The sequence below is a fragment of the Lytechinus pictus genome, chromosome 18, assembly GCF_037042905.1.
Source record: "Lytechinus pictus isolate F3 Inbred chromosome 18, Lp3.0, whole genome shotgun sequence".
Lineage (NCBI taxonomy): Eukaryota > Metazoa > Echinodermata > Echinoidea > Temnopleuroida > Toxopneustidae > Lytechinus > Lytechinus pictus.
The window spans coordinates 1,952,937-1,976,633 of NC_087262.1; the positions used below are offsets into that span (position 1 = coordinate 1,952,937).

General features: G+C 37.1%; 1 protein-coding gene across 1 annotated transcript; it reads left to right on the top strand.

The window, feature by feature from the left end:
• The first annotated feature begins 110 nt into the window (after positions 1-110).
• On the top strand, positions 111-20,667 carry LOC129281261 (Bardet-Biedl syndrome 12 protein-like). Its single transcript, XM_064113009.1, has 14 exons — positions 111-392; positions 1,819-1,855; positions 2,575-2,659; positions 3,160-3,285; positions 7,164-8,515; positions 9,004-9,093; positions 9,845-9,995; positions 11,819-11,959; positions 12,541-12,708; positions 14,394-14,519; positions 15,676-15,838; positions 16,435-16,725; positions 17,203-17,406; positions 18,145-20,667. The coding sequence occupies exons 1-12, from the start codon at positions 326-328 to the stop codon at positions 16,722-16,724; spliced, it is 2,796 nt and encodes a 931-aa protein (XP_063969079.1). The 5' UTR covers positions 111-325; the 3' UTR covers position 16,725; positions 17,203-17,406; positions 18,145-20,667.
• Positions 20,668-23,697: the final 3,030 nt, after the last annotated feature.

Below are 23,697 nucleotides of genomic sequence, written 5' to 3' on the forward strand. Positions count from 1 at the left end.
AATTTCGGGTAAAAATTATATAAGCAGGAATATAAGATTTATCTAAAATGATTTAACAAGTTAAATATATTTTAAAATACCGTATTCGAAATTATTTTAAGTTGTAATTTGACTCCCCGATTGTGCAAGCCTCCCCACGCCGCGCTGCAGCTCGCGCTCGCTCAGACCCCGTACCCCATGTGCCACTCGCCGCGGGTAGACCCGGCGAGACTACGATCGGGCTTTTGCTATAGTAATTAGGATCATGCCAGCTCAATACTTAGGCACGTGCCTCGTCGACGTCTGTGGGGCCGGAACCACGACCATGTTGTTGAACTGAAGCAGAATGAACATGATGGTGATGAGCGATTTCTTATCTGGACACTCCAACCTATCTGCCCTGCAAATTATCGGTAAAGAAAAGAAAGATAGCATGTTAATAATGTTTGGGCACTAAAATTTGCACCGGCAGACTTTACTCTAGTCAGTCTAGAGTCTGTCTACAGTGACAGTCTAGTTGACTTAGTTTAGTCCGACTTTAGTTTAACTTTAGTTTGACTTGCCCCGGCCCGGGCCTGGGCTGGGGACCTCGGCTTGACACGTCTTCAGACAGTGTCTGTTCGGGCTGGGGCAGTAATAGTTTGACTATTTTCCCAGGGCCAGGGGGCACAAAACAGCCATTTGAAAAATTTTGCATGCAAATTTTCTACAAGTAGGCCTACAATATTATTACTTAGATTAGTGCAAAGACAGTGTTCGTAATATAATAGTAGGCGCTAGGCAATGATACTAGGGGAGGCCTCGGCTCAACTCAAGTGTCTGCGTCTGGACACCAGCCGGTGTCTTCTTCAGTAGAGGCGCACGGCCAATATGGGAGATTGTCTCCCATGAGAGAGATTATCTCCAAATCCAATATAGGAGACTTTTGTAAAGAATTTGGGTAGGCCCCCTATCCAATTTCAGAGATGGTCTCCAGTTTGGGAGACCAATTTCCTTTGTTAAAGTTTGCTGCAAAAGGATTACCTTGGCGGCAAATAAAAATATGATAAGCACATTCCTTATGAAAAATTACCCCTTTTCACCGACACCGTCTACTTTAAATATTCACTGTCTACTTTAAAAATTCACCGTCTACTTTTGTTTTGTTAAGGAATTTTGTCATCCACACACAAAATAAATGAGCTTCTGACTTCAGCGAGACAAAATTTTGGGTGGAAAAATTTAATACGCTTTTGTTGGTGTTGTTTCTTTTATTCTTTTGCAAAGCAAGTCTCCAATATGGGAGATTGTCTCCCATATTGGCCGTGCGCCTCTACTGTTCTTGATCCGTTTCATTCACATTTCAAGGACAATATGCTGACCATACTTCTGAATAAAGTGATTGGAAAATTATGTCAAATCCAAGAGAAGTGATATCTAACTGAAAATTTGAATGATGATGATATTGAGGTCACCAAATTTATTTTTAGTACTCTCAATCCCCATAAGTACCGTCTATGTCCCAGTAGGGGGAAGTGAAAAAAAACTGTCCTCATAAACAAGGACAATCTCAATTTATCGAGACATGATTTGTGTCAGTTTATTGGGATTTCCCTTTTTTCTGGGACAATTCTGATTTTTGGACCAGCCCCTCCACTGACATGTACATGAAAGTGGAGATAAAATATGGATTTCTTTAAAAGATTTAATATATTGAGTGAAGGGTAAATATGCGAAGTCCAGTCACTGCAAAAAACTATGATGGGTTTTTGTTTTCATTTAGAAATGGCAAATGCCATCATTGCCATGATGAAGTGCTAGTGAAAGACATTACATAGTTTGAATATGCTTTATTTGCAGGTTCTTGTGTGTCGTCTCTGTTGGGACCAACTAAAACGTAAGTATTTCAAAGAGCAGTATCTTTCGTTATAAAAGCACTTTACATTATTGCAGACAGTTTGATGATCATATGTAATTAAGTGGTAGTAATAATGATAATAAAAAATGATGTTGATGAAGTTGATGATAATGATGATGACGACGATGATGATGCTGATGTTGATGATGGAGATGATGATTATTTCGATGCTGATGTTGACATGGTTGATGCTAATGGTGATGATGAAGATGATAATGATGGTGATGACAATCTAAAATGATGGTGATGATGTTGATGATGCAATGACGATGGTGATGATAATGATATAAAGCAGAACATATCCTTGGCCTTGGAATGCTCAAGGCAGGGAAGGCACGTGCACGTATACCAAACGAAATGTGAACGAGTTGAACCTAATGGTATGGAAGATCAAAATTAAAATGAGTTCTATCATAGATGTTAACACTGAAATTTAAGAATGCTCTCAAGCAAGTTTGACTGTAAAAGAAAAGAGTGTTTGCCATCTGAATGTTTGAGGGTAACTTATTCAATTCTTCAAAAAAGAGCTGCTCGAGCAAAAAACTCCATCCCCTTAATTTTGTTTGTATCAAAAGATATTCAATTAATATATTTGAAGTCTTAAACAAATATTGCCTCATAATTTATGCTTTGCATTTAATATCACTCTAAGACGCGCTTTAGGTAGTGGCTTTTTTCATTTTTGATATTTCCTTCAGTGTCAAGTGCCTGTTTGACGAGGAAAGCAACGAGGGTGTGTTGATAACAAGTACAAATGAGCTACTACAAGGATTAGATATTGAGGTAAGATGGTATTGGACTAAAAGTATTTGCTCACCTAATTTCTGATTGGTCTTCATCTGGGCCCTATTGAATAAAAATAACTTCTAGGTATATAGTATCTTTGTCACCCAATGGTAAGTACCATGGTACTGGTGCTCAACAGCCAATTAAAATCAAGGATTTCAGAGTAGTTACCATTGGATGGCAAAGTTACCGTAATAGCAAATTTTATGCAACAGGACCCTATTTTGCCTAACCATTTGGTCTAATTATCATTCAGTCACTTCACAGTCATCCACTTGGTCTAACCCCATTTCATCTAATTATCATTTAGCCACTTCACAGTTGGGCTATATCCACTTGGTCCAACACCTAATAGTCTACATGATTTGTTTATAATTAATTATAAACAGAATTTTCATGTAATAAAATAAGTCGGAATGGAAATCATTTGTATTAAGCGCTGTATAAATGTTGCATATAATTATCATTATTATTATGTAATATTTCTTATTCAACAGCACCCAGTTGGTCAGTTGGTGAGAGAGTTCTGTTTGTCTCAAAACAAATGCCAAGGGTCTGGTTGTACTACATTGGTCACTCTTGCAGGACTTTGGGCTGCCAATGTCCAGACATTACTTGATCAGGTAACTTGGTTACTGTTTCATTAAACTTTGATTAACACTGTAATTTGTTTTCATTTGCTCTTTTATATTATTTTGTCTATCCTTATGAAAATGGAAATTTACTAACTTCATCTAGATATTCATCAAATTACATGCAGGGGCCGCGGAACCATATGATTGTGATTTTTAGCATGGTCAGCCCCCCACTTTTGGCTCAGCCCCCCCCCCCCCCAATTTGAAAACCGTTCCGCGGCCCCTGACATGTACCACCTTCCACAAATCAAGAACTTCCTTTAATGAAATATCCATTCCCATACATAAAAATCTACACGATTTTTTAAGCTTCTACTAAAAAGAAAACGTAATATGGATCTAATTGATTCTTACATAAAGTTACATGCACTAATTTCTAGGCTCTTTTACACTTCCCCTTTTATATTATATTGCTCTTTTGTTCCATACTGCCAATATTACATAGTTTAATTTGATATCAGGAGATACCCATTATTATAAGAATACATAGGGGCATTTTCACCACAGATGGACACAGAGGCAAAAAAATCAAGTTGATATTCATGTCAAATGCTTTATGTTTTTTAATAAAACAAGACCTGAAGTTTCTGAGAAATTTTTTTTTCCGACTCTGGCAGCCATTTTTTATTTCAAAATGGCTGCCAAAGTATGGATACAAATTAGAGTTGAAAATAGTATATTGATACATATTTTGTTTTGACAGATTTTTAAAGAACAGGTTTGATCATGATGTTTTCGCCTGTGACTTAGCTTGCTATTATTACACTTTTTAAAATCCCACAGAAAGAAACACCAGTAATTCATTCATCTGATAAAAAAACATTGATGAAGTATGTGATTTGGTATGTAATGTCAGTTACCGAAAACATGAACTTTTTTTTCTCATTTCCTGGAAAAGAGGATATATTATATGAAACTTGGTAGATTTCCTCTCTAGGTAACACCCTTCCCTTCTACACCAAAATTAAAGATTACCAATTAACAATGAAGCCATAGGGTACCATTAAATATATGTAATGTCAGTTACCAAGTGGAAAATGTAATGTCAGTTACCGAGATGTAATGTCAGTTACCATGATAAAACGTTTGGTTACCAATATTGAAATGCAAATATGTGGTCAATTTTATGGTGAAGAAATATTGTATACTTGTTATTTAAGTCTTTCACTTTAAAAGTCACACCAGAAGGAGCTTGCTATTGACTTTTAAAAGGTATAGTTCACAAGGAATACTATATGAAATATGAAGGAAGTTGCATTTCCATCATGCAAAAAAAATAACTATGAAATTGTTTTGTATATGCACTTACCAAGTACCTAATTGTTTGTATCAGACAATTTTTTGTTTGGTTTTTTTTTTTGGGGGGGTAGGGGGTACTTTTCCCAACCTATTCCCCAAATCTGCAACTTTTTTAAGCTTAACATTGTGATGAAGGGGATTTCCAGGGTTCCTTTTTTAGTTTCTAGGATTCTTTTGAGCATTGCCTCGCTAAAAGTAAATTCCTGGTTTTTATACCTGTTAGTAGTGTGGATGTGTGATACAATTATGTTTTTGGTTTACAAGTACATGTATAGATGAAAAGTGAAATTTGACAGTTCTGATCAATGTTGCGCATGGATCTACTAAAACTGTGTTTTTTTTTTCTAATTTACAAATAGTTCAGTTTCAGTTTAGAAAGCTGGAGTTTATTTTTTGTTGACAGCTTAAAAAAGAAATAAGCAAAAAAATGATTAAACAAATTATGAAGAGAATTGAAATCCAACAGATATGAACAAGCATTGCTTGCACTGACCAGAATAGAAATCAATAAAACTTCATGGCTGCATGAGATTCGGGGGAGGGGTACGTGTAGCATAGGGGAGGAGACCCTTATTCATTTTGCCTTTTTTGAGGGGAGGGGGAGGTTGGAGAAGGAAAAAGTTTAAAAAGTCAATATAAAACTGATGAATATATTAATGGGTGTATAGTCAGAAAAATCCATGTGTACAGTCAATGCAATATTAAAATACTATAGGAAAACATGTAGCTGCTATGACCCACCCCACCCCCCCCCCCCCCCGAGTAAGTAAAACATACATTTCTTATCTTTTGATAATTAAAAATGTGAAGTATTATGAAACTTTAATGATTTTAAAAAGCCTTACACATATAAGTACCAAGAAAATTATGCCTTTGAAAATCATATATCACTGGTAAATGTTAATGTGTATTGTCAGTTACCGACAAGTAATGATAAAAATGTTCAAATCAAAGAAAGGAATTAAGAAAAAGAAAAAGTTTTTTCATTAAAATGTTCCTAGAAACTCGGGTATACTTCCACATCAAGCTCACTTTCATGTAAAGCCCTGCACGGAAGATACAATGCAATGATTCCACACATTTGACTTCCATGTGTTATCTCTATGGCAAATTAAGTGTAATGTCAGTTACCAGCATGGTTGTGGAAAAATTATCATAGCCCCCAAAATACAAATACAAATTGTTTAATATATTGACACATCTTAACCTAGTAACGGAGGTATATTTACATATTCAAATTATTACTCTATCTACTGAGGGACATAAAATATTTCAATTTTAATGAACACCCTGAAATTGCATGTCCTTTTGCGTAATGTCAGTTACCGACACATTTTTGCTTGCTGATGCGTAAAAAAATGTGGTTACATAGGAAAACTTAGTATCAGAGTATACAGCAAGGTTCACTTTATTAACTCTATCAAAAGCAAACTCCCATCATTTGTTGTTTTAGAGATATACACAATGAAAGGTGTGAAAACATTGTGCCGTGTAATGTCAGTTACTGTGAAAATGCCCATAGGGTCTATCTAAGTATTCACTTAACTATATGACTCTTAGTCAATCAATTCATTAAGGCATGAGTTAAAGACATAAATATATCATATCTCTGATAGCACTTGTTGTATTCAAAATGTAAAACATGCCTATTGCCTATGCTCTTAAAATATTGACAAAAATACATTTCCTATCAACAGCTCACAAGCTAAATAACATGTTGAAATATCTTTGATATTTTATATAAAATGAGAAAAATGCCTCATATCATCATGGCAATAAAGTAAAACTGGTTCACTATATTCATTCTATGAACTTGTCAAAATAAAAGTAACTTACTGTTAGCAAAACTTGTAAGCACCTAAAGGGGTATAACGGGTGTGGCTACCCGGAGCTTCACCAGCTCATAAAACAGGTCCTCTCAGAAGGAGAGCTGGCTGCAGACTGATTAAATCACACTGAATTACAACATAGCAGAATCAGACCAGCCAAGAGTACAAAAGAAAACACCTGAAGTGCATGCCTAGCATTGCAATATACAGGAGGTCTACATAGCACCTCAGAAAGGAATCTAATTATTACAAAGACTGCCCCTAACCTAGGCTATAAAATCAGACTCTGTTAGGAAAGATAGGGAAAATAATCAAGATTGTGACATATGTACTCTAGGACATGTCATTAATGTTTCATATCATTAGGGCATCCCCCAGTGTCATTACCTCATGTTTTTTTTTATCTATGATATTTTGCAGGAGTTGTGTGGGTTTTTTAAAAATCTAAATGACATGTAAACCAAGATAGTATTAGACCAATTGCGATGGACCAACTCGAGAGTAGACCAAACTGGGTCTTGCCGTGATGGTGTTTGATGATCTGGGTTTTGAGTAGACCAAGTGGATACAAACCCTTGGATACTTGTAATGCTCACCTGATTGGTTCAAGTATTTGGAACTTGCCTCAATTTTTCCTTGGACTTGATGACAAGCTTCACAATAATGCACCTTAAAATTGCCATTTTATTTTTTTGTACTGACTGAGATCACTTAAAGCACCATTCTATTTTGTTGCAGGATGTTCCCATACAGGAAATCATCAGAGTGGGAGATGAATTAATTCAGGAATGTGAGGATTTCATTGACCGAAGTGCAATATCCATACGCGCTGTATCCAAATCCGAAACAGTCATGGGTGACGGAAGTTCTTCTGTATCACTTCAAAGTTCTGATCGTCAAGAACCTTCTGACCTATGGGGCACCACCGACAGATGTTTTCTGAATCAGAACAGCAATAACAGTTGTGCCTTACCATCGCATGTAACATTCCAGATTACCACTCAGGAAAGAACTTACCCTTTGGAGAGGAAGCATGCAGTTTCATCTGATCTTCCAGAATGTAACTCTTCCTCTGTGACAACACATTCAGGTACAGTTCATTCTATGAGAAGTGCACATGCAAATACAGTCCTTCCGAAGAGTGGGGCTTATGCAGGTACAGTTCATTCAACGAGCAATGCCATATGTGACACCGCAAGTGCTAATTTGAAGGAAGATGACGATGATGATGTTAGTTGGTTCTTTGAAAATGATTCTCAGTACAGTAGGTACACATCATTGGAGACCGACTGTGAAGGTTCAGGAACACTGACTAGAAAACTTGATGATATCTCTTTGCATGGACATGAACAAGCAGACGCTTGGTGTGTTGAGCAAGCGGTCGCAGTGGAAGATGATGATGAATGGTTGTTCAATCATACATCATTTTGTGGCGTAAGTAAAAGTAATGATCATCAAAAGGCTAACATGGGTTTAATGCGAGGGGACGACATCTCATTGGAAATTATAAACTCCAAAATTTTCGAAGACAGAAGGAATCCTGGAGAAAGAACCTCAGAAGCTTCATGCCGAAAGCCGGAAGTGGAACTGATTCGAACCGAAGAGACATGTGACCAACGAATATGCAGGGATGCTCAATCTCTGTTGGCACAGAATCAAACGGTCCCATTTGAAGGGAAATCCGTCAATGAAACTTCTCAAAAAAGAAGTGAGAGATTGGAATCTCTGCTGAAGAGTGCAATAATACAGAAACCATCCAACCCTAGCAAGGGTCGTCCTCGCATTATGAGTCGCCACCTTCTTGCCGATGAATTAAAAAAGTCTGCATCATCAAAAACTTTTGTGCATGGATGTGAAACTAAAATGACCTCCAGAGTACTTAGTCAGGGTTACAAGACAGATGAAAAGAGAAGAGATATTCCTTCGTTTGCTCTGGGAGACACTTCATCAGATCTCATGCCCACACAAGCTGTTCAAATGTGCATTCAGAATGTACACGAAGATGGCCAAAGAATTCTTGCAGATAAGATGATGCCAACCCAGGAAGCCATCCTACAAGCAGAATTATCCAGTGAAATTAAATTACTTGGGTAAATATGATGAAATATAAAAAAAAAGCCAATACTTTTTAAATGAGCATTTATTTAATGTTTAGTGTACACTATTGAAAGCTTTATCCAATGCTTTATTTTTCTTGTTCCGAAGCAGACTCTCTAACTTTATTCCCACTTGCTATTCTGTACATTTTAATTGATATTTTTTTCATTATTGGTTATTTGCATTAAAACTGCCAATAACACATTATATTTGAAATACATGCATCCTTTTGTACTAGTCTGCATAAAGATATATTAAGGTGTTTGGTGATATTGAAGAGGTTAATTCTGCTCAATTACTCATTGAAATTTTTCTTTACAATAAAGTTTTCTTGATTTATTTACCCGGTTTTAAATTAAGACTGTTGTTTATATTGAAACACTTAATAGAACAAAGGTTTTAGAGTAGAGCTTTTATCGTTGACGCTTTTATCTTTGACGCATTCTGGCAATCATTTATTTTTTTATTTATTTCTCTGAAGGGAACGTCTGAATCATGGGGCAGTGTTTGAGATGAAGTTAGCCATTGAAGCTTGTCAGATACAGCTCAAATCAAGTGAAGATCCTCAAGGGTATGACCAGTAAAGCTATATTGTTAGGATGAAAACTTTGAGAAAATATTTTATCTCAGTTCAAGTAGACTAGTAATATTCAATATTGCTGGTGCTATGCATGAATCAAATTAATTCTGATCTGTACTATACAGCTATTATGTGAAGTTTTTTTTTTTTTTTGGGGGGGGACGGTGGAGATTCTCCTTTTCATTTTTTTTTTCATTTCAATTTTTCATAATGAAGAATACAGTACAAGAACTTAATGACAAATGTTTAGATATTTCTCTGCATGGCAAGAGCACAGAATGTAGGCTTAGCTTCTCCCAATGGTGATATCCATTAGCTTCATTACTGTACGTAGAGAATACTTTTTACCTTAAATGTTTTTTTTTTCATAAAACTGATACCCAAGTTTTATTTTTTCTAGTGTCGCTTGTCATGATGAACAAATTAAAAGCTAAATTTATAGTCACAAAGTCAAAGGTCATTTGAGGTCAAATAATCGTGTTTCTGAAACATAATCTGAGGGTAAATAGAGGCATAGAATATTTCCTCAAGGCCTCATGGTGTGAAAAGTGATCAGGTCATAAACTCCATTTCAGAGGATTTTCAGATTGTTTTACTGCTGAACAAGCAATTTCATTGAAGGATTCCTACTCCTGACTAAAACTACCCACTGCCCACCCCTTCAAATTTTACCAATTAGAAATTTGCAGTTTGCTATGCAGGCTAGAGTGGATTTATTTTGTTCATGTTATTTACTCTGCAGATTCAATTTCCAGCCAGACCTGATTCACATTCAACCTATAACAGGGCCAGCAGTATCCTCGTCTTGCTGCTTGGATGGTCTTGTGGTTCCTGTTGATGAGAATCAGCTCGGCACGCTCCGGAAGGTGACAGGAAGGAGGATGACTGCATTGGTGAGATACCTATTTCAATATCAGCTTATGTGCAAGAAGTTATTTAGTAAATTACACTCGACATTGCAAAAAAATTCGCTCAATTGCTAATCAAGTCTAAAGGGGGTGTTGCAAGAAAATATTTGTAATCAATTGCAAATATTTTGTTGGAAATTTTACAATTGATAGATCAAGTTTAGCTGTAGCAAACCAGATTACACTCCTTGTTTAAACATACAGATTAGTTGAATCATAAATTTGCAATTAATTGCAAGACATGTGATTGATTTAGGGACCAAAAATAGACTTGCAATAGATCACAAGTTTCTAGCAATGTCCCACTAGTCCCAACAGGAAACATAATACTATGGAGTTGTATTTTGGACTTTGCTTGACTTCAGAATATTGCTGATTGAGTTAAAACTGAGCATCACTTTCTTGCAAGGTTTCACTAGTTCGTTTGATATCCTCTTCAGACAAAGTGCACTTGATCTAATCTTTGAATCTCTCGAGGGAGGGGGGGATGATGTCTCCTTTAGTTGGGTCGTGTTTATAGCTACCACCCTCCCTCCCTCCTTTTTGAAATATGGCATTTCTGAAGACTACCCTATCATTGCTCATAGAGTCATTGATTATTTATGGCATGCTTAATAGTTTTTTTCATGCATTGAATAACTCAAGTGTGGTCAAATGATGATCTTAATGTTTGAAAATCATGGACATTTGTTTCCTTGAAAACGTTTCAATAACAAAAGGCATCTAAACCTCATTCATGTACTAATCATGGCATGGTATACCCGATGGATGTTTTAAAAAATGTCAAGCTAAGTGGGTCACCCAACCCCTTTTGGTAACAGGAACTCAATTTTAAACTGATGCAGTTGATGCATATTCTGGTGACATACATTTTATTTTATTACAAAGTATATCTTTGCTGAGTTTTGCTTGGATTTAAATGGAATATATGTGTAATGTAGTCACACTTTGTGACTCAATCAGGAAATAGTTTTTAGCTCACACTCTTGCACTTGTCATTATTCATTAAAGGTATTGTTTAACTTTGTGAGCAGCCGATTTAAAAAATTATCAAACCAAGATGAAACATGTGTACAAGTGCATGTATTAGAACTAATAAACCCTGAAAACAACCATTATTGAGAATGAAAAGCTAAAACTACAAGGCAAACCCCGATTTTGTAAATAGGCGTCTTATAGACGCCTAAATAGTACACATAAGTGTATGGGATGAAATTAAGATGGTGTTTCCAGTCACTTTATATTTCAATTTTTGAAGCACTAAATAATTATTTTCGAACGCGATTTTTTCTGGGCTTCATTTTTGTAACATATCACAGACACAGGTGACAAGTGTGACCTTCTAGCTCAGATTTTTTTAAAGTCAAACCAATGTTAACCAATCACTTTAAGCGAGCTTTGGGTCTTTTTTCAGAAATCCCACTATGGAAGCACTAGGCCTCTTTTCATAGCTGGTTTCCTGCATTCCCTATTGTTTTTGTTTTTGATGAATTGGTAAGGGAAAGCCGCTGATGACTGCTCTGAAGAATAAATATGGCTCTGAATTTGGCAGGGTGCCTTATGAAACAGAGGCAGGACATTGGCTCCTTCCACAATTGCTCCAGGCTTTATTTAACATAAGATGTAAGGTTGCAGTATGGTTTATGTTAGTTTTAGGGTAGGGTATGGTGTTAAATCCAGGGTTGAAGTTGGTCATTTTATTAGTGTGTGGATTGCGGAAGCTTTAATAGAGCAATTGTCGCTGAAACCTTTGAAACACATAGAATTGAGTAGGTAACTGCTTTCTTTCCTTCATATTTTTTATGCAGCTTGTTAATGGTGACTTAGAAGAATCCTACAAGCATAGAGGTTTCAAGGATAGTCTGAAGTCATCAGGTGTTATATCGGATATCCTTACACCAGGCTCTAGCTCAGACTGGACACACAGTGTCCTTTCTTCCATAAAGAAGGTATATATACAATCATTTTTTACTGAAATATTAGTGATAATGAAGTTGGATGTTCTACTACTGATTTGTAATGAAATATGATTCACAAAAATAAAGATAGATAACCATCTCTGTTCCTGATTTTGAATAACTTTTTGACTCAAAAGTCGTTAAGACCGATTTTAGGAACTGACTGCATTTGACAAATTTTCTGAAAATCTAAACGAATAAGATGAGGTTCAGGACATCTCTAGAATACTAGAAATGTTGAGTTATTGGAAGACTTTAGTTTGAGTAGGGGTCCAGTTACGCTAAATCCAAGTTGGTAGTACAATTGCCATGTCTTGAGGATTACATACTAGTTAGATATACCTTTTCGGATGATTCTAATAGTCATGAATGTTTGATGAAAATGAAAAAAATAAATTCTTCAAATAATGTTAACAAAAATAAATCACATGCAGCCACCCAAATTTTGTAGTATTGGAAAGTTTTCTTGTAAGGCACATTATTGACCCTATAGAAAGGCTTTAGAAGGACTTCAATGTGTGGAGAGTTGAAATGATTAAATTTCTCTCTTATTTCATTATCATTCTTTCCAGCTGAATATTAACATGCTGTTGGTTCGTGGATCTGTAGGCTCCTCCTTGGTTGATGCATGCTGCTTTCATCATATCCTTATCATTCAGCATGTGCCTTACAGATTGCTTCAGCTACTAGGGACTGTATTCAAGTCTAACCTTATAGTCTACATTCAAGATGCATTTCAGGTAATTATTGTTATACCAGGGGAGCATTTCATCAACATTTTCATTCGACAAGTTGTCAGATCTGACAATTTGTTTTGATTTTTATTGGCTGAGAAGCAATGTTACTATGGTAACCGTCAGATAAAACAAAATGTCAGATAAAATGTCCGACAAGTCCTCTCATGAAACGCTCCCCAGATTCATAGTTTCTTAGCTTGTATTAGAGGTGTTGTTGCTCAGTGGATAAGTCTGCGGACTTTGAAGCACAAGGTCCGGGGTTCAAATCCCACCGGAGCACTCGTGTCCTTTGGCAAGGCATTTATCTACATTTGCCACTCTCCACCCAGATGTAGTTAATGGGTACCCGGTAGGAAGGAATTTCTTGAATGCTCGAGCGTCGGATCAGGATAGACGTTCTAAAGCCAGGGTAATAGTATGCAGCGCTGAAAGACATTTGTATGAAACGCTATATAAATGTCGCATGGTATTGCAAATAGATTAAATCAATCAGCAGCTACATTCATCACAATACATGTAGGTAAAATGTGACAAAAATTCCTGATGATAAAATGATTGTATCTTAGAGATTATTTCAGACACTAGGGATTATAAACAAAAACTTGTTGGCCAAACTATCTCAGTAAGTGATAATCACAATCGCCTAGTGAGGTTGGTCGGGAGCATTCAGTGATACTGTTGAATTAGATGCAAGCTTCATTGCAGTGCTCAAAGTTGTCCTGTAATCTGCAGTTTTCACATCTCAAAACTGAATGTTAACATCGTACATTGTTGATTATGTGAAAACAGGCTAGTTGTTCCGCTTAGGTTCGGGGGGGGGGGGGGGGGCGTTTCAAAACGATCTAAGACAGACTAAAAGTCAAATTTCAAGTCTCACTTAATTGTTGTATGAGACAAATCAGCACATTGGACAGAATACATTCATTGGACAGTGCTCTACTACATATCAATGAAATTATGTATGAAATATGATGTGTGCTTGGCTTTGAGCATGACTTTACACTAAGTCATTACATAACACCTTGTAAAGCAGACTCTAGAATCCCAGGGGGGGGGGGTACTCAGTATAAATGTATGATGCGTATGTGCTGCGGTTGAGACCCCCATTTCCAGCCTAAATTTCTGTTCCAGAGCATCACCAATTCAGAAAGCCATAGAAATTAAAATATTTTCCTGTTCCGGAGACCCTCAAATTTGTGATTTCTCGCTCCAGAGAGCGCCCGTCGTGATCTACTCAGCCAGTTTTGCGCCTACGATCTAATGAGTTCCAGAGACATCCGTTTTTTATGTAGTTTGTTCGAGAGCATTGCATTTTTAGCAGACGTTGATCCAAGAGCCGTTCCGGAGACCCCCATTTTAAGACCAAGATTTAGTTCCAGAGCACCCTATTTTCGAGGTGGCACGGCACATAGGTATCATGTTATAATTCGAGTACCCCTCCCCCACGGGCCTAGAATACCAAGAATAAATACTTGCCAATATATTGGTTTTGGATGGTCTTTATTGGAAAAAGATCTGTCACTCGGCAGAATGCTCATTCCCCAGCAATTGTGCTTTTCCTACCTGAATTATTGTTGCACATGATTTCTTATTTTTATGTCCTAATACCTGAATGTTTTTTTATTGTATTCTTTGAAGTTAGTTTTCAGATAATTGGGATTTAGGTTTAAAATTATTTCTGTTCATAGGATGATGTATGTCAGGATATGAAGGTGACATACTGGTCATCGGGATATGACCCGCACCCAATAGTGAGATCCAGAGAGTTAAAGATCAAACGTCATGTTCAGATTCTCTGTCCTGCCAATGTCATGGTAAGTATTTAATCAGATGTTATTTGAAGGTTTGTATGGTGGTATGAGCTATCGCGGAAGAGGTTTACGGTACACCATGTGTGAAGTCCTGGAAGGACTGAGATAAGAAAAGTGGATAGAAATGGAGGTGAATTGGAAATGTGAGAAAGTGGAGGTTTGAAAGTAGAGTATTCTTTTCGAAATGAGTGTAGTCCTTAAAAGGACTTTAAACCAGAACGAGAGGAAAGCCGAGTAGTAGGCAGGCTTGAGTAGGTGAGAGGAGGCTGGCTTGAGTCGGCGAGCAGAGTAGTAGCAGGAGAGTAGACTCGACGTTTTGGGCAGGTTGACTGTCCATCTTCTTATCTCAGTCCTTACGTGAAGAAGCATTCAATTGTTGACATTATGCTCTTGTTCAGATGGTTTTGTTTCGGTTTATTGTCTTAGTTTCTCAAAAGCCAGCCATTTGAGTTGGACTCTTTTCTGTTCTTTGACCCTAATCAGGCCAGGCAGTTTTGGCTCGGGGGGGGGGGGGGGGGGGAGGGAGCAGATTCCACCCCACCCTATGATCCTCTCTTGATGCTGCTGCTCTCTTTCTTTTTTGAAAGGGACCCTACACAAATTCAGTGATTGGACATATTACAAAGCTACAGACAAAGATCATACCCACAATTTTAAGCCATACTTAAGAAGTGGTTTTATATGAGAAAGAAAAATATCCATATATTATTTATCATTAGGCATCAGATCAACATGAATTTTCCTTTACATTTTTTACAACCATGAAATATATGTACTACTGTATTTCATATTATCCACACCATAAGAGCTTCAAGATATGCAGCTACATATACATTTGGATTTGCTATGCACTGTAGCAGTCACATACATTTGGATGTTTTAACCATACTTTAAGAAGGGCTTTTGATATGCATATAGATATCAGACTATACGCACTTGCCATATCATGTTGAAGGCCCAGAAGTCTCACTAATCCTTTTAAAGTGCCGGAATGTCATGTGTTACAGCCTGAGCAGTATTCCTACGAAAAGAGGCAGCCCAGATTTTTGTTAAATTAGGCCTTAGATGTGAAAATAGTAAATTTTTGCAATGGATATATCCATATTTTTCCTGCATTTTGTTCTTTACATGTACTTCTGCCTGTTATTTTGTCTCTTAGACCATTGTTTTGAACGCTCCATCGGAACCACTGCTAACTGGTGTAGAACATCGGCTTCATTCGTGCATGGCAATGCTAAAGAGTTCACTGCGTGATGGGAAGGTTATACCAGGTGGTGGTACGATTGAACAACGTCTTGTGGAGAAGTTGATGCGCAAGACAGGTCAGTGTTTTATCATGATAAATTGCCATTTGGTCTACACATATTTTGTCTACTTAACATTTATTTAGTTTTGGAGGTTGGATTTTATGTGTGGCTTAACATGCAGATTTTCCATCAGAGCAATTGTCGCCAGAGTACTGTCATGGAATCACTTTACAATCTGTATTGATATCAGTTTCTAGGTTTTTAAAAAAAGTTGTCATTGATTCAATGAATAGCAACCATGATCCATCATCATTCTTCATATATCAAATATACACATTATCACTCTGGATACAGAGGAGCGTATGGTACATAATTGTCAAGATAATGATGTATGTATGGTTTATAGTCGTCCAGAAAATGATATTCAAATATATCTAGAAAGGACTTTAAACAGATGTTTGTATTCTGGTCATGTAGCAATATACGAATGACTGGCCTATTGGAAGCTAATTGAGTTGTTCAATCTTTTGAATTAATGTAATCAAATATATTTAGTTTTAGACATGGTTAAAGGTAGTTACAATCATTGAATTATTGTAAAATGCTCTTTAAGAAATTATTTTTTGTTTGTTTTAAACCTGAGTTTCTCTTTCTGTACATCATTCTATTAGAAAACGGCTCAGATTTCCACCAATACCAACAGAGACTCATTTATGAGAACTTGGCTCAGGGATTCAGATCATACACACAGCTCTTGGACCAGAACATTGACCAACATCAACTAATGGGGGATGCATCCCATGATGAACCTGGCCGTTCCAGTGATGTATATGACTGCTTTTCGGCCAAGAAAGGGGCGTGGCAGAGGGCGTGGCACCTCTTGAGACAGGTTTTGCTTTGTGATGCTCTGATCATCACTGGCGTTGGTCAAGATGACAAGACTTTGGAAAGGATTCTTTGAGGTAAGAAATAACTTGAAAACATTGAAAAAAAATTCTTGATAAAATTCAAATTAAATTTGTCATATCTTTCTTGGTATTTTACATCACATTGCTTTATTTTCATATCTATAGTGATGATAAAAGTGCAGTGTGTAAAAGGTCAATTCCACCCACAGCAAGTTGAATAAAGGAGAAGAATCAACGAAGCGTAATACTGCAAGACAGTCAAAATTTGATGCTAAATAAGAAAATTTCTACGTATTTCCACCAAGGAGTTGTATGCACATAATGCACAACATACACATTATCCAAAGAGAGTCCATTAAATTTTGATACTATGTCCCACAATGCAATACTATTCAAAGGACTTAAATGTATCTTAATATCATTCCAATTATTGATATTAGATAAAAACCTATTTACCCTATACATGTGTGTAGAATATATCTCTATCTTATTTCTATTTACTAACTTGTCAATTTCCTCTGATATTTTTAGCATCCATGTGTCCTGGACAGTGACGGGCAACAGATCTTCTAATGTTTGTTATGGTGATATAACGGACTTCTCAGCCCACACAGATGGCTTGCTGAATACAAACTTCAGCTTTCAGTTAGCCTCTAGTCAGAAGGGAAAAGGGGCTACTCAGAAGAAATTAGGAGCTCAACTGATGAATCTTGCGATTATGGATCAAAATCTCTGGTAAAAAAAACAAATATATTGATAATCATCATCATCGTTACTTATTTCAGTAAGCATTTTCCCTCTTTAAAAAGATTACTGACTCTCACGCCATGATGACACTCCCTCCTACTCCTTTCTGTCTTGACCATCCTCGTTCATACCAACCTCACCACTTTCCTTCTTCACCATATCTGTCCTTATAATCTCTGGTAATCTTCCCTTTCCACTTGCGCCATCCACTTCAATATCTCATGCACTTTTCACTGGTTCATCTTCTCCCCCCCCCCCCCCCTCCTCAACACATGACCCATCCATCTTAAACCACTTCTCTTTACCACTTAACAGTTTCTCCCAATTCCAACTTTTCCATGAACTTGCCTGCATTCTTTGAATTATTATTGATATTTTTTGAAAATTGGAATATACTAAAAAGAAGAAATCATTGAAGAGTATTCAGGCTAATAGCAGGGCCCGCTGGGAGAACAGTTTTCGGAACTGAAGTGGCTACTTGGGTAAATTATACCGATAGAGTTATTATTTTTTTTTAATTATTATTATGCATTAACAAAGGGTGTATATACAACAAGATGTGATGTTTCATTTATTAAAATAATAGATTTATTGTGGCCAAAGTAAAGGTATGTGGCAACTCGTCATTATCAAATCAGTATTGTGTATGTGCTCATGTTGAAAGATGCTTCCTTCGTTACCACTATTAACAACACTCTTTGCCTCTCCATCTTCCACACCATATAGTTCTCCAGGCAATCCTATGAAGCCGATGCAAAAGTCGAAGATTCACGGAGCAAGAAAAGGATGTCATTCATCTGCTTTGTGAAGAATTCATCATAGAAAGCCGACCACCACGAAGAGCGACTCTCAGATCAGCGCCAAAAGAAAACGGAAAGATGGCCACAGTGCTGCAGAATAGGATACGTGAACAGTTGAAGGATCAGGTTTGAAACGTGATTGATAAAAAAACAACTAATGATGATAATGTCAATAATGATATTAATCCAGTACCTTGTACCTTGTCAAATCCATCAAAATTATATTAAGAGTGTTTTTTATTTTTCAGTTTTATTTTTACAATGTCACATGCAGGAAAGAAGCTTCCTGCATGTATACATATGTCATATACCGAATCTTGCTGTAACATTTTGGTGTTGTGAAACCGGGTACTCATCATTGAAAACTGGACGGGCAATGGGTACCTAGAGGAAAAGAAAATATACAAATAAAACCCATTGTCGGTCAGTTTAAAGTATAGAGTTCATTCTTAAAACAAGATCAGGGCTCCATAACACAAAGATTAGCGATCAATCGCTAAATGGACTGACCAATAAAGATCAATGTTACATGCGCATTTGGTTTAAAATACTGACCAGGAACCAATCGTTGTGGTTCTTTCATATTTGCAATTCATCGCAAATCTTTGTGTTTCGTAGCCCTGGAGTGATTATTTAGGGAGGTTGGTCAGGAATATGCCCGTCGGCGGTTTCAGAATAAAAGTCGATTTTAATGGAAGTATGTGATCTATAATTGTAGTATAGCATCTCTGTAACCCTCACAGCACATTACATATTTTCCCTGCCCTCCAAGTATGTCTGCCCCTCATCCATGCTCTTCTGCCTTTTTTATGTTTTTTGTTTTTGTTTTGAAGTTATGTGGAGGTCTTTCATATTAATATTTATAATAATATAGGATTTGTGTAGCGCACCTTGCTAGGTGCTCAAGGCGCTCCTATATTACCCCGGCTAAGCTAGTCTACCGATTCTGGTGCTCACAGCTTTTTAAGGAATTACTTCCTGCCGGTCCCCATTTACCTCACCTTGGTTGAGTGCAGCACAGTGTGGATGAATTTCTTGCTGAAGGAAAACTTATAAAACATATTATAGTATTGACTCCATTTGTTTTCCATTGAACCAGAATATCTGGCTGGGCTGTAGAAGGGAAATGGACAAGTGGAGAAATTAGTAAAAAGAATAGTAAGAAATGTGAAACTTTCCTCAAATTCCAATTCCATTTCCTCATACCCTTAACAATCCTCTCTCACAAACTGGTACCAAAATTTGAATGTTTCACATTTTTGTGACCAACGTTCTCGCCAGGTTCATTCTGACGCTTGGCGGCGTGAAGCGACGCAAGCCGCGCAGCGGCCTCGGTGTGTGCGAAGCGCGGTAGCTATCGAAAATATCAATATCGACGAGCTTAGATTGCTGCTAAATGCACCACATTTTATGTCTATTTAATGCTTCTCCGGCCACACAGCCGTAACGGTTGCGCAAATTGCGATTGAAGCAGAAAGGCAAGTACTGATGAAAAAGGTCAAAGGCAATGATTTAAATTCAATCTCATATTATACTTACAGTTTATAGATTTATTCACATCGATGACATCGATAAATGTTCTTTCTTGACTTTTGCCTTGTACCCTCTCTTCCTACAGTACTCGTTCATGTACTCTTCAGCACTGCGCCACCATGTATTGTCTTTCAGATCTTGATGGGTACTGACTGCAAGCCGCATGCCTGTATCTGTTTTCCACGTCTTTGCTGTGCATGCTTTTGTATGTGCTTACTGCGCGAGGCTCTAATGGACAGTCTGGTCTATGAATCGATGTCACAATGTTAGGTGACATCTGGTGTAGCAGACTCTGCATGCAATGGACCTGTTCGGTTTGTTTCTGTATTGATATCGCCGGTGTCGAGTCCGGTCCGCATGCAGCTTCTACCCCCTCTAAACTGAATACCCCACACCATCCCATCATCTTATCAGACACTTGCTTTCTTAGATTGTATCTATTCATAAAGCCAATCTGTTCGGATTGTGCAAGCCATGGATGTTCACTGTCTAGTTTCTAGTTTCTGTTGTCCCAATGTTAAGCTGACCAGTGAATCTGTAATTGAATAAATTATATTATATTATATTTCTGCTATATTGTTTCACTATTACCAAAGTATAACCTGAGTAAGTTTTTGACTTACCTTTCTCTCCAGCTTCTGGTTGTCTGTCCTTTGTGCTTCCATGCTTGAGATTTTCTCGGCATTGCTCCTGAATTGATTTCAACATGTTTCTGTTCTCCAACAAGCAAAGTCGTAATATGGTATCTTCTGTTTTGGCACTCCTTTTAACAGTGGTGTTGTTGTTTCTCTATAGACTCCTGTGCTTTCTCCTTCAGCGTATTCATTATCAACACTTAAACCATGCAGAGAAAATTTGTTTACCTTTGCCTTGGTTGGAACTTGGAAGAAAACTCTTTTAAAGCAGAACCCCCCCCAAAAAAAAAAAATAATAATGATAATAATAAAATGAAAAAAAAAAGGGTTATTTTACTCACTATTCTTTGTGAACCCTACAAGGCCAAATAAAACCAGTAGGTCCATGATAAAACTAACCATTGTTGCCATAACATATATTCTGATTTTTGTAAACTACATGTTGGAAAGCAAAAGCAATATAAAGGACTATAAAATGTGTACTTCGAGACTGAGACTAATTAACTGTTATAAGTACACGGGCTAGCATATATCTACTAACCTGGATATCGCAGAGACCGGCGGCCCGCACGGGGCCCTTACTAAAAAACGCATGCAGTTGACTGAGCGTCCTCTTGTAGGTCAGGATATATCCGTTGGCTGCCTGAGACACCCCCAGCGCCAATCTGTGGGCCACACGGTGTACGGAAATGAGTGCTGGCTCTGCCTCCTTCAGCTTTGCTGCAACCTAAAACAAGAATAAGAATAAAGGCTTATTGCTATAAAGCGGTAATAATTGTCATGCCATGTTGAAATCTAGTATTCATGATCAATAGGGGGACGAAAGATTCCGGATCCCACCAAAGGATCTGATGTATGGAAAGCTGTAAAAAGATTTTTACTATTTTAGAGGGGTTAATAATTTTATATAGAGCGTTCATCCTAGACGGACTTATCCACGTACCCCATTATCTTTACCAACCATCACACTTGCGCCGTCTGACGCGAACCCCGCTATTTTGCTCAGTTGCAGACCTTTCTCCTCCAGGAGTGCTTGAATTGCTAAGAAAATGGTGTCTGCGCGGCCATTTGCCAAGTCCCTCATTGCGAGGAATGTTGTGTGTGCCTGAAAGGAACAAAGTGGTATCAATGCAATATGTACGAATTCTTTTGTAATAGAATAGGTATATTTTATTTTTGGAAATCCTGTTCTGACATATTCACTTGTCTAGAATAATTACTATAGGCCTACCCCAAAACATGCATGCAGTGGCACAGAGTGCGACTGCATTCATCGCAACATTTAATAAAAGAAAGAGATTCACGAGTAGAAGACCTATTTGTCAAATAATCACCGATAACATGTCATACTCGATATCATTGTGAAGCTAATAAAACTCATGATTTATCTTAGAATTCCATTTTTATCACTATTTGAACCCTTCGGTCAACGTGATTGGGGGCTTTCAAGAATTATCTGATTTTTGAAAATAAAAATAATGCATTAAGGCTAAAGGAAAAAAGCAATTATAAATAATATAGTTCGATAGTTTGCATGAAGTTGACATGCAACATAGTCTGCCACATCAAAAAATTGATTTGAATTTAACATAGAAAATTTAATCCTACACACATGATACCGAAAAGTTATTCAGAGGAGGATGTAAAATAAAAAGAAACACCATTTTACCATTAGAGGTAAAACTTTTTGATATTATGCACATCATGGTCTGTATATGGTGAGGACCGATGACATCACTCGCTATTTCTGTGATTTTGTTATAGAAGTGTGATATATTGGCTCATCATTATAATTGAACTGTTGAACATATGGAACAGTCATTGTTTAAACATTTTGTGATAATCAAAAAGGCCCTTATTCTTAAATCTGTAAAGTAAAAAAGTAAAGTATCATTCGAACATTACCGAGTGGTGTGTATTAAGCCTGAGTCGAATCGATTTTAAAATCTGTGTTCGATCGATGTCATCGAACGCCAGTGCAGATTTTGCAAAATCGGTGCATCGAAAAAAAAAAAAATACGTCGGCCGACCGATTCATTTGGTTCACACAATCAAACATCAAAATAAACAGTAATATCCAACTTGACTACTACTTACTTCATTTATATTGCCCCCAAAATGAACCCGATTGTGTAATTATGATGCCTATTCACCATTAATTTGAAGTTTATTTCGATCATAGTTCGAGTCTTACTCGTCTGCCCGGCTCGTCTGCTCGTGCCGAGATAATTTATGCACGATGAATTTATGAATGGAAGTCGCCATTGATCGTGCATGCGCAGTACTGTGCTTTAATCAAATCAGAAAATGGCCGGGATATTGACGCGATGAACGTAAAGTAAATCTTGCTTTCATGAACAATATTAATATCATGACCATAGAACATGATTTAATCGTAATATTTAACAATAATTTGCATATGATAATCATTAATATGAATTTAGAGCTTGATGTGAAACGTTTGTATTTCGTTTCAATTTTCAATGGCGGACATCACATGACGATCGACTTGAGTGAGTGCACTTGTCTAAAAAATAATTATCACGTCAGGATTGATTATCGAACATTGTCAACATGTAGAAACTATTTTGAAGATCGTAATATCACCATATAATATTTTACATGACAAAACAGAGAAAAATTACGTTTGATATTTTTCCCATTAATTTGAAGCTTGTTTGTGCCCAACTTGGGCTCTGATTTCATGAATGGAAAATATGTCAGACGTCATCGAACGCGCATGCGCATTGTGCTTCTTTTCTCGGAGCTCGGAGACGTCCAGAGATGGAATAAAAATAATGCCAGTATAATACTATTAATTCATCCATATGAACATAACATACTTTGCTGACGTCGTCAATATTTTTAGTATGGCCATAAAATCTTATTAAATCTTAATTATTCAACATCCAATAATAATTTATATGAATTTAGAGCTCGATCCGAGACATTCGTATTCATTTCGATCACAAGCTCTTGTGTAAAAAAATGGATTATCATTATCAGGATTAAGTCTCAAACATTGTCAGAACTCATATTCCACAATCTTTCCTCACAATCGTTATATCAGCATTCAATACCAATTGAAATTACCATCCAGAGAAAATTACGTATTTATTCCCATCAATTTATGGAGCTAATTTTGGAGCCAACTACACAATCTCAGGCAAGTTACAGCGCTCTCCCCGCTGTTTGTTAAAGATGGCGCTGGCAAGCACGCCTGTCGTTTCGGGAGAGTGAGTGTACGGGGCTTGTGTGTGCGAGTCTCGACTGCGAATGCTAGTTGACCGAAAATCATTCGGATTGACTCT